The sequence below is a fragment of the Gossypium hirsutum genome, chromosome D08 (genome assembly GCF_007990345.1).
Source record: "Gossypium hirsutum isolate 1008001.06 chromosome D08, Gossypium_hirsutum_v2.1, whole genome shotgun sequence".
In the NCBI taxonomy this organism is placed as follows: domain Eukaryota; kingdom Viridiplantae; phylum Streptophyta; class Magnoliopsida; order Malvales; family Malvaceae; genus Gossypium; species Gossypium hirsutum.
In genome coordinates, this window is record NC_053444.1 from 616,987 (window position 1) to 629,675 (window position 12,689).

Below are 12,689 nucleotides of genomic sequence, written 5' to 3' on the forward strand. Positions count from 1 at the left end.
ATCAAAATTCAGCTTCCAAGGACCGTCTTCTTGAAAGTCTTTTTCTACGGTTGCAACATACATTAAATCCTCATTCAGGAAATTGAAATTTAGTGGCTCGTAATCTTCCAAAGCTCTACTGGCCAGAAAGTCCGCAATTGCATTCCTTTTTACTGCTTTCTGGTTCACATAGACTATATTAAATTCCAACAGAAGAATTTGCCATCGGGACATTCTTCCATTCAGAGCAATCGACTCCATCATTTATTTCAGAGAGTCCAGTTTAGAGATTAACCAGGTCGTATGGTACAACATATATTGTCTCAATCTCTGAGTTGTCCAGATCAGAGCGCAACACTTCTCAATTGGAGAATATTTTGTCTTACATTCAGCAACCTTCTTACTAAGGTAGTAGATCGCTCTTTCTTTTTGTCCTGACTCATCATGTTGGCCGAGCACGCAGCCTATAGAATTTTTAAATATTGCCAAATACAGTATCAGTGGCTTGTCTAGGCTAGGCTGCATTAACACTGGGGCGTTGAACAAGTAATGTTTGACTTTTTCAAAAGTTTTCTGACACTCTTCATCCTATTCACCTAGATTGTGTTTCTTAATGAGACGAAATATGGGGTCACATTTCTCAATTAACTGTGAAATGAACCGAGCGATATAGTTTAGTCTCCCTAGAAAACCTCGAACTCCGTTTTGAATACGCGACGGGGGTAGCTCTTGTATAACCTTTACTTTGTCTGAATCGATCTCAATTCCTCTCTCACTGACCACGAACCCCAGTAATTTTTCTAATCTGGCCCCGAATGTGGATTTCGCTGGATTTAACTTTAGCTGGAATTTTCTTAACCTTATGAACAATTTTCTAAGGACTTGCACATGTTCGCCTTCTGTTCTAGACTTTGCAATCATGTCATCGACATAGACTTCTATCTCTTTATGCATCATGTCATGGAACAAAGTTACCATTGCTTTCTAATACGTTGCTTCTGCATTTTTTAGTCCAAACGACGTCATTTTGTAGCAGAAAGTCCCCCACATCGTTATGAATGTGGTTTTCTCCATGTCTTCAGGATGTATTCTAATTTGGTAGTACCTAGAGAAACCATTCATGAATGAGAACAATGGGTAACCGGCCGTATTGTCCACTAAAATATCAATATGGGGCAACGAGAAATTATCCTTGGGACTGGCTTTGTTCAGATCTTTGTAGTCCACACACGTTCGCACTTTCCCATCTTTCTTAGAAATAAGAACTATGTTGGCTACCCATTCTGAATACTTGACCACCTGTAAGAAACCAGCATCAAACTATTTCTTAACTTCTTTTATTTTCAACAAGACATCAGGTCTCATCCTTCGGAGTTTTTGTTGAACTGGTTTACATTCTTTCTTTATGGGAAGTCGGTGCACCACTATATCAGTATTTAACCCGGACATGTCTTGATAAGACCATGCAAAGACATCCTTGAATTCTTAGAGCAACTCATTAAGATCTTGTTTCATCTCTGCGTCAATGCAAGCTCCAATTTTCACTTCTTTTCCCTCCCCTAAGCTTACAACTTCTATCGACTCTTTATAAGGTAGGATCTGTTTTTCTTCTTGTTCTACCATTCTTGGCAAACCGGGAGATAAGTTACAGCATCGATCATCTTCAAAGTCCTGAAAATCCTCTATACCCATGTCTTGCTCAAAAGGGGACTCTAAGTCAATAGCAGTGTCGCTTATATCATTAATATTTGGTGACCTATTATTGAAATGAAAGGAGATTCAAATAAGAAGAATCTAAGAATAATTATATGCACAATATGTTTATGAATGGAATTGAAAGAATAAAAGAATATTTGCTCAAAATAAGACTGAATTATATTTTATTCAAATAAGATTTTAGACATATGCATTTTACAAAAGATTCTTGTTGCTCTCAAGCTAGAGCAACAAGCGTGTTCCGAATATTACTCTGAATCAACTTTAAAAGTTATAGGGATCTCCTCGACAGTCCAATTATTTAAAACGCTTACTGATTTATAAGGGCGAATACCTGATAAATTCCTTTCTTCTATCTCTTCCTCACATATTGCATTGATGCTTAGATTCCCCAATATTTCTTTTGCATTTCCCTTTCTCGGCGTCATCCGCTCAGAGTGAATGGTTCCCCCTGATACGAAGGTTCTAAATATGTGAGGGATTATCATGGGCTCTCATTTAATCTCTTCTCCATCCAAGCGCGCTTTTCTCCTTTCCCGCTTCTTCTCCAACTCTTTCTTATTTTGTTTTGCATCTGGCTTATACCCTAAGTCGAAACGGTCTTGTTTATCCATTAATCTGGGTACCTCCACCCTCTCTTGGAGGTACTTCAGAGCCCTTTTACAGGTAAAACCTCTTTTCCAGCCATCATTTGTAGACCCATTCTCGTTGTTTTAGATATTCTGGGTTTAGGGATCTTACTTCCTTCCATAATGAAGGTTGCATTTACAAATTCCAGATATCGGAATGAACATTCAATTGCTTCTTCTTCTGTCCCTATATACGGTGCGTCACTAGTTACAGTCGCAATGATATCCTCCTCTGCATTGATCGTCACCAGCTGACTCTCTGTTACCAACTTTAACTTTTGGTGAAGCGATGAGGGTACTGCTCCTGCTGAATGAATCCAATGCCTTCCTAATAAACAATTATAAGAAGGCTTGATGTCCATTACCAGGATCATTATTTGGAATCTTCGAGAGAATTGAGCCCTAACGTATTGGGTTCCAATTTTCTTCGTTGAATCTAAGTAATCGAGATTGCTCTTTAAAATAAAAACATAAATAAAAACTCATAATCGAGGATTCAATACATTGTATCCTAATGCATTGGATATGACGTGTTGTTCTCTTGAGACGAGGATTTTCAAAAATAATAATAATAAAATAAATAAAGGCAATGTTCAATGTTTAGTATTACAAGAAATCGTACCCTAACGTATTGAGTTGTAATTTTTTATATGACTTAAACAATTGAATACCTTTTAACTTTATTATGCAAGTTTTTAGACAAGCTCACTTTTGAAGAGGTAAAATATTGTACCCTAGCTCATTAGGTGTGACATTTTCTCTTTCTAAAATAAGAGGGTCTTCACGAGTAACTTAATTTATATAAATTTTTTTAAAAATGATCATATTTTAAATCTCTTCAAAATTTTTAATTTTCAACATTAAGACTTTAACTAATCGATTAGATACCAATTTTTTGACATTACGAGAGTGCTAATCTTTTCTCGTACGTAATCGACTTCCAAACCTATTTTTTAAAATCTCCTAGACCAAAATCGTTGTTTTAATAAAATCAAATCGTTTATTAAAAACAACTATTTTTCGAGGTGATCTAATCACACCTCATCAAAAAAGATTAGTGGCGACTCCCGTTTTCGTTTTCGTTTTCAAAATTCGAGTCAACCTCTTTTTGTCAAAAAAATAATGTCAACAATTTAGGTGTAAAAAACACTTTTCCACCACAATTTTGATCCCAAAAGCTTTTGTGGTGAAAAAGCACTTTTAGCTTCTCAAAAGCAATGAAGAACATAGCCTCAATCTCGAAAGTAAAACAGCCTGAACAAGTAACCAATGTTGGAACTGGATAGGACAAACCAATTGAACTGAAGAGTGGAGTGTTGAATTTTCCATTAGTTAATGTTGAACTAGAAACCAGAAGCTTGACTGGTTTGAGCTCCAACATTGCAAGTAACCAGAAATTACCAAAATCCGAAATGACCCAACCGCCTAATTGATAGTACTTTTGGCTCTTGCGGTGAAAAGGCACTTTTGACTTCTCAAAAGCAATGAAGAACAGGGCCTCAATCTCGAAAGTAAAACAACCTGAACAAGTAACCAATGTTGGAACTGGATAGGACAAACCAATTGAACTGAAGAGTGGAGTGTTGAATTTTCCATTAGTTAATGTTGAACTAGAAACCAGAAGCTTGACTAGTTTGAGCTCCAACATTGCAAGTAACCAAAAATTACCAAAACCCGAAATGACCCAACCCGCCTAATTGATAGTACTAATGACAAGAATATCTAAAATCTAGAACATGTGTTTAGCTTAATAAAAACGACTACCATAGAATTATCGAACCACCGGCAGATCGCCACCGTATTATCATAGCTAGAACACGATAATAGAATCAACAATCATTCAACAAAACTCAACCATGTATTCCAGAAAGCCGCAATTATAACCAAAATGTTAATGTCATTAACTAAAACTTTCTCAAACAAAATCCGAGAAGAGTTAACACCATATCCACCTACAAAATCCAAAACATTGAAAACTTACATACGAGGGACCCTAAAAAGCCTTGATATTTGCTTTGCTTGCTTAGTCGAAGAGGCTGAAACCCATATCCTGCATTGAAACGAAATCGGATTAGTGAATAACAAGCCAATTAAGAATCAATACAAATCGTAAAAATTCTAAGTACACGAGATTACATCGTCGGATTCTTCCTTCTCCTCGACCTTCTCTTCTTTCTTGGCCTCAGCTGCAGGTGCAGCATCGCCGCCTCCGCCACCAGCTGCAGGAGCGGCAACCGCAACAGCACCACCACCGGAAGGAACGGAAGCTAACTTCTCCCTTCCACTAGCAATTAGCTCAGTAATATCTTTGCCCTTAACTTCGGATAATAACAACTCTATCCTATCATCATCAGCCTCAGCTCCAACTGCAACATTTAAAAAAAAATCATTCGAGTAATTCACCAAGAAATTAATTCCTAATTTGCCACTTTTCCTACTATTCGATAAAGTTTACGATCCCAAATTATCACAATAAGCAACAAAGTTTGAGATTTAATCCTTATAATTAAAAAAAATATTTATTTTTTTTATTTAAAAATCCTAATTAAATTGATAGACAAACATATGTAATTTTAATTAAAATTTACCATCAATACAGTCATGTAATGGTACAAAATACAGAAACGAATCATTATGAAGTATAAACTCAATATGCATACCTGATAATAAGCAAATTCTGATGGAAAAATACGAAAAATGGGACTAGAATTTTAAAAATAAAAAATAATAGTAGAGAAGATTTAATTTTTACTTTTAAATACAAAGAACTTAATCTTAAATTTTGCTAGAATTAAGTACAATTAAAAATGTGCTTAAACTAAAATAAAAAAGTTAAATTCTGCAAACAGTCCCTGTATTTTTAAATATTAAAATTTTAGTGCTCAACAAACTATAACTGTTAAATTATTCCATTTCTAAAATCTAATGCTATAAGGATATTATCATATGTGTAATGACATAGGTCTTGTTATAAAGAATTACAATGGTCTAATTAAAAAAATGAACAAATCTACGATTGTACGCAAAATAGAAGACTAACAATCGAATTTAACTAAACAAATTTAACTATTACCGTTTGGGAGAGAGCTAGAATTTCGAATTAGAAAAATACAACAACTAAACTAGATCAAACAGAAGTATAGGGGCTAAATCCAAAATTTTTGAGAAGTACAGAAACTAATAGAAGAATTTAATCAAATAAAAATAAAGAATAGCGTTAGATCAGAGAGATTTCAAATCGAAAAATAAAGCATAAAAATGAAAATAAAATAACATAGCTAAGTTTACCATAAATCATCCAAGAAAAATACCTCAGATCAAAGACGTTCCAAATATAAAATAAACTGATTAAAGAAAAAGAATGAGAAAATTTACCTGATCCGAGAATAACCTTCAAGTCATCGGCGGAAGGGGAAGCGTTTCCTCCGAGTACGGCGAGCAAGTAAGCGGCGACCACCTTCATTTTTACTTTGATATTGAGGGAACGAGAAATGGAGCCGCGGAGGAAAACGAAGAAGCTAGGGTTTGCACTTTGCTGTAAGAAAGGATGAAATAGTGTGTTGCTAGGGTTTTTGTTTTTGTTTTTTTTTATTTTTCTATTGTGGCCGTCTGATTTAATTTCGGCCGTTGAATTTAAAGGCCCGACTTTACGGTTTGATGGGCTCTCTTTGAGCCCATCTTTGAAGTTTCTACCTGCGTAAATGGGCTCAAGCCCATATTTTTTATTTAAAGTCTATAGAAATTGAATTATAAAATTTGAGGTACAACACAAAATGTAACGATTCAATAATTAATACGACGGATCAGTATTCATCGACGAGTAAAAGAACATATATATATTCTAATCAATTTGACAAATAATTTTCGGGATCGAAGAAAAAAGTTGTTTAAATTATAATTTACAGATTTATTATGGTGAAAACTTTTTAATGAAAAACTGAATAATAGAAGAGAAGGAAAATGAGAGTTTTCGATTAATCTAGATGATGTGAACATAGAATGTCATACAACAAGAACAACAATTTTAACAAACTAATGATTTAAATGAAAACTTTCGAATAATTCAATAACTATTTTATAACTTTTTAAAATTAACTAACCAAAATGTAATCTAATAATTTAGTGGCATCAGATGCAGATTATAGTATAAATTTTTTAGTTGAATTTGGTGTTAGAATCAATTTAATTAAGAAAATTCTTATTAAGCACAAATATGGATAAAAATATCACGAAGACCTGTACATTAAAAGTTAAATTGTGTGATCTCTTTACTCAAAAAATAAATAAATTAATCTCTAAATGATTGATCAAGACTAGATTAATCATTTTGTTAAAATTTTTATCAATTTTTCTTCTAAAAATCAATTTTTATATGTTAACATGTAACACATGAAACACGCCATATGTAACTGTCTGATTATTGAACCACACTAATTTTTAAATGAAATAAACTACTTTACTCTTTGATTTAATACAAAAATTAATTTACTCATTTTTTAATAAAAAACCAAAATACAATTTAACTCTTAATACAAAAACCTTTCATAAACACATTCGATATTAATATAACTTTTTATATCAATATCATATAATTTTATAAATTTCCTCTATAATATAAATTCATATCATACTTTGTCTGATATTATTTTTTATATCTTATTTAAAATTATTTCAAATAAACCCTAAAATCAAAATACCATTAAAATTTGAAGATGCATGAAATTTGCAGTGCATTCAAAAAGAAAATCCAAAACATAAAGAAAAAACAATCTTAAATTCTCAACTTATATCATTATCATAACAAATAAAAATAAAAAGTGACAAAACATTGCCCAAAAAGAAGTTGGTTTAGATCAGCTGTTCCTCAACCTGCAAGCATACATATATATATAAATCAGCAGAGGAGAACAATGGGAGAATTAATATTATTATAATTATATAAATTATATCACTGGAGAAAAGCATATAGTTGCTTTAATGTCTTATGGTTTTTTGTCGATGAATCGGAAGTTTGACTGGTTTGAGCAGGTAAAAATATTATGAAGACCCCTGAATTGGGAGTTGGAATCATTTTGCTCCCTCTATTTAAAACATGAGCAAATTAGTTTCTGTACGTTAGAGCAAAGAGAAAAATTAATCTTTCTGTTAAAAATTTCATCCATTTCTACGGTTAAAACTTGATCCATGTACATCAACACACATATCGTTGTCTAGTTATTCCGTCAATCACACTAATTTTTAATTGTACGCATTGATAAAATTATTAATAGAAATGACCAATTTGCTCTTTGATCAAACATATACGGATTAATTTGCTCATTCTTTGGGTAGTGAGGACAAAATGCAATCGAACTTCTAGGGCCTCTATGATACTTTTACCAGTTTGAGCTCTGGTTCGTTATTAAAATATTGCAAGGAGCCAAAAGTTACCAAAACATGAAATGACCAGACTAAATAAAACCATACCCCAAACCCAAAAAATGAAACTAACCCAACACAAATAATTCACAACGCTATTGACACGAAATATATAAGGCCTAGAATATGTTAGTTTAGCTTAATGAAAAAAAGACTACCAGAGATTTGTTCAGCCACCGGAGGGTCAAAACCGCATTATCTATAGCTAGAACATGATATAAGTATCAACAGTCATTCAGCAAAACTCAAAATGTAATCCAGAAATCCACAATTATAACCGAGATGTTAATGTCATTAACCACACATTCTCAAAGAAAAAAGATCCGAGCCAAGACCAAGTTCAACTACAAAGCCAAAACATCAACAATAAAGGAACTTACGTATGAGGGATCTTTAAGCATTGATATTTGCTTTGCTTGCTTAGTCAAAGAGGCTGAAACCCATATCCTGCATCGAAACGAAATTGCATTAGTGAAGAACAGGCCAATTTAAGAATCAATGCAGGTTTTAACTTCTAAGTAGGAAGTGATTACGTCGTCAGATTCTTCCTTCTCCTCGACCTTCTCCTCTTTCTTGGCCTCAGCGGCAGGTGCGGCAGCACCGCCGCCACCACCAGCTGTAGGAGCGGCAACCGCAACAGCACCACCACCAGAAGGAACAGAAGCCAACTTCTCCCTTCCACTTGCAATTAGCTCGGTGATATCTTTGCCTTTAACTTCAGACAATAGCAACTCTATCCTATCATCATCAGCCTCAGCTCCAACTGCAGAATTTAGAACACACACAATCACACATTTATTTGACTTCATAATGCTAAAGAATTCGCCAAGAACTTAATTCCCAATTCATCATTTTGCCTACTATATGATAAAGTTTACGATTCCAAATGGTTAAATATGCAGTTGAATTTAATCCTTATACTTAAAAATCTATAACTAAATCCTCCTTTTTTTAAAATTTAGAATCCTAATCCAATTGTCGACAGCAGTTTGTAATATCAATCAAAATTTTCCATCAATACACATGTAATCATACAAACTTTAGAATCAAATTATTATTAAATCAATAAGCATATTTGAAAGTAAGGTTTTTAACAGGAAAATACTATCAATGTCATCTATTGAACTAGAATTTTTAATTTGAAAAAAAACATTTAAGAACAAGGACAGATTCTTAAAATTTGCTAAAATACAAGGACCAACGACATATTTAAACCGTTCCAAATTAATATAACCAAGTACAACGAAAAATGAACACAAACTAAAAAATTAAGAATCCAAAATTACATGGAAAATTTCCCTAAATTCCGTTCAAATCCAACTAAGGCGTGAAAATGAAAATACTTTTAAAGTCATCGACTAGACTAGAATTTTTAAATTGAAAATAAAAGACTATGTACAGGGACTGATTCTTAAATAATGCTAAAACACAATGACCGACGACATATTTTGACCATTCCAAATTAATGTAAACAAGTACAACGAAAAATGAACATAAACTAAAAAGATTGAGAATACAAAAATTACAACATGGAAAATTTCCCTAAATTCCGTAGCTAAATTGACCATAAAATCATCCAAAACAAGCACCGTCAGATTTCAAAAACAGAGAGAGCAAATAGAGTAAAAGAGAAAAGAGTGAGAAAAATGACCTGATCCGAGAATAACCTTCAAGTCATCGGCGGAAGGAGAAGCGTTTCCTCCGAGCACGGCAAGCAAGTAGGCGGCGACCACCTTCATTTTACTTTGATATCTCGGGAACGAGAGTGGAAATGTAGCCGCGGAGGAAAAAGAAGAAGGCTAGGGTTTGCAGTGAAAGGATGAAAATGTGTGTTCTAGCTAGGGTTTTTGTTTTTCAGATCGTGGCCGTTTGATTTAATTTCAGCCGTTGATTTTAAAATTAAAGGCCCGATTTTACGGGTTGATGGGTGCTCTTTGAGCCCATCTTAGAAGCTTCAACCAGTATATTTGGGCTGAAGCTCATATTTTGAGAGTAAACTATATTATTAATCGCTCAACTATTAATAAATTTATTTTTTATCACCTAATAATAAAAAATTATAAAATAATCACTAAACTATCAAAATTTTCTTTTTTCATCGCCAACTATTCAAAAATTTTTTTTGGTCATTAGTCGTTAAATTACTATTAGAAAAATAACTTGGCAACTTTAAAATTAGTATAATAATAACAACTTTAACCTTCAACATTTACACATTGTCTCAATTTAGTCTTGATTCCAACAAAATTAACCCACAACATTCACACATTGTGAAATTTAGTCCTTTTTTTTGCATATTTACTTTTATTTGTAACATTAAGGGTTAATTTTTCAAAAAATGATAAAAGATGAAAATTATTATGGATTTTTAGGTATTTCCATCTTTGGTATATTTCCAATCAAATTTAGTTGATAGATTTTTTTAGGTGAAAATGTCACAAAGAAAAGTAAAATTGAAGAAAAAGACTAAATTACACAATGTGTAAATGTTGGGGGTTAATTTTTTTAGAATCAATATTAAATTAACACAACGTTTAAATGTTGAGGGTTAAAGTTGATATTATGTCAAATTTAAAAGATATCACGTCATCTTTATTGGCCATTTAAAAGTTGTTGACCAAAAAATAAAAAATCGAATAGTTGGGTGATCATTTTGTAACTTTTCATAGTTGGGTGACCAAAAACAAAACAAACAAATAGTTGAGTGACTACATGTGTAGTTTACCCTATTTATAATTTAGCCTCTATAATTAAGAGGGGTGAAACGAGAAAAAATTTATATTAAAGGGTCAATATCAAATTAGAGGTAAATGTGTTTATGGGCCAGGGCTAAGTATGAGATTAACATAATTTATACTTACCCAAGCCCAACCCAGTTCAAAATGTGGGATTAAATTTTTACTCAAATCCGTCCATATTTGTATATAGCTAACTCAAACCCATTTTAAGTATACTCATATTATTTTTTTAAATATATTTATATTATTTTTAATTTAATATTTAATAGTTTTATTTATTAAAAATTTATATACAATCATCTTAACATTTTTTTTAATGTTTACATTATACTAGTATTATATACCACAATAGATTTAATTTTTGTGTGTTATAAATTACATAATATAAAACATTACAAACTTAAAAAGAGTCAGGCAGGGCTCGGGCCTTGAATGTTCAGCCTGAGCCTTACTCATATTTTAAATGGGCTTTCTTTTTGCCCAAGCCAATTTTCAGACCTAATATTTTTATGCAAACCCTCGCAAATTTTGGTCAGGTCTTTAAGCTCGAGTCGATAGTCCGGCTCATGAACAGGTCTAATTAGAGGTGTTCATAATCATAGGTCAGGTGACCCCAACCCACTTTGGGTCGGGATTGAGTTTAGTATTTTCAAGCTCAACTTGGCTTGTTTTATTGTTTAAAAATAATATATATTATATTAATATTTATATATATCTTTATAATTATATTTAAATAAAAATATTTTTTATTTTTAAAAAAGAGTAATTTGGGTGAAATCAGCTCAAAATTTTCTTTAAAATCGAGTCTAACACAACCATTAGCACCTCTAGATTAAATTATAATTTTTAAAAGGAAAACTATATAAGTTTATCATTTTATTAACAAAAAATGATAAATGTTCGAAAGAACCAACGAAAAACCAAGCTCCCAACCTATTCTCTTTAGTACTGCCCTTAAATATACGAAAATATTTATTCAAAAGTGTTATAATTTAATATCATAAAATTGCAAGTTGAATTTGGTGTGACAACTAACCGCGTCTCGGGGTGCGTGCACTGAGATTGAGAATCAACACTATAAAACAATCTAATATAGGCGGTATGCTGCAAGACAGAGTAGTTGTAATATTTATAATGTTAATCGAGCACTCGAGTATTTTAAGGATCGAACCTAAGAGAGTCAACGATTTATTGATTTCTGCTCGACAAGCATGCAATAAATGACTCTAACTAGTTACTCTCTAATTTCTATATTACGACAACACATAATTTAAAGGTTAATTAATCTAATCAACTACTTAGCATTGAAAATGACTAAATTATAAAATAGATAAAATTAAGCATATAGCAATTAAATTAAAAACAACGATTGGTTGACTTTCATGTTGCTAACTAACCTTTGGATTAGAGATCTAAATCACTTAAATCCTAATTTGGCTTAATTTTACTTTTCGGTCTCTACTTTACTAAATTAGACAAATTAATTTGGTTTATTTCTTGATCTTACTAAACTAATTCGGGACTATCGAATTGGTATTAAATAAGATCTCCTCTTGGTCTCACTTGTCTAATTTTTTCTTTAGGGACGTCAATCCTAAGTTTTGAAGTTTATTCAATTTAGTCTAATTTTTATGATTTAGTCCCTGTACCAAAAAAACTAACCAGACAACGCTTCCATCAACCAACCACCTCAGATTTAGCCACTCGTCCTCATTTCTAAACAAACAACTGTTAAATAAACACCCAAAGCATGTATTAAGTTAAGTGCAAGTGATAGGGTTAAGAAAGCTTAGGGCTTTCGTGAAAGATGCTTGAAGAAGATGACAATGACAACAAAGCTAATGCACAGGAACACTAAAAATTAGATTTTTATCTAAAAAACTATAACAGTCCATTTTCAGTGAAATCAGAACAGTGGTTTCGAGACCACAAATCTGAGTTCGAAAAGAAAAAATATTTTAATATTATTTTATGGTCTAAATTATGATAAAAATATCGTATGAAAATTTCTTTAGGAAAATTTTACCAATTACATGTTTAATTGATAAAATAACCAAATTGCATGAACTGCAAAAGTTGAGTTCTAGTAGCTATAGGGATCAAATAGCTATGGAATTCAAAATTTGAGGTCCTTATATGACAAATAGACCAATTAGTGGAGTTAGTAGATAAGTATGCTTAGTCATCCATGGAAAATTAAATAAAGAAA

At 32.3% G+C, this 12,689-nt stretch overlaps 2 protein-coding genes across 2 annotated transcripts; both read right to left on the reverse strand.

Moving 5' to 3' along the window:
• Window positions 1-4,163: 4,163 nt before the first annotated feature.
• Window positions 4,164-5,939, reverse strand: LOC107932513 (60S acidic ribosomal protein P2B). Its single transcript, XM_016864540.2, has 3 exons — window positions 5,700-5,939; window positions 4,461-4,690; window positions 4,164-4,374 (listed from the first exon to the last, which is right to left on the reverse strand). The coding sequence occupies exons 1-3, from the start codon at window positions 5,785-5,787 to the stop codon at window positions 4,348-4,350; spliced, it is 345 nt and encodes a 114-aa protein (XP_016720029.1). The 5' UTR covers window positions 5,788-5,939; the 3' UTR covers window positions 4,164-4,347.
• Window positions 5,940-7,037: 1,098 nt separating this feature from the next.
• LOC107932512 (60S acidic ribosomal protein P2-1) lies at window positions 7,038-9,646 on the reverse strand. Its single transcript, XM_041099330.1, has 4 exons — window positions 9,394-9,646; window positions 8,276-8,505; window positions 8,123-8,189; window positions 7,038-7,193 (listed from the first exon to the last, which is right to left on the reverse strand). Exons 1-3 carry the CDS (start codon window positions 9,479-9,481, stop codon window positions 8,163-8,165), a joined length of 345 nt encoding a protein of 114 aa, XP_040955264.1. The 5' UTR covers window positions 9,482-9,646; the 3' UTR covers window positions 7,038-7,193; window positions 8,123-8,162.
• Between the last annotated feature and the right edge of the window lie 3,043 nt (window positions 9,647-12,689).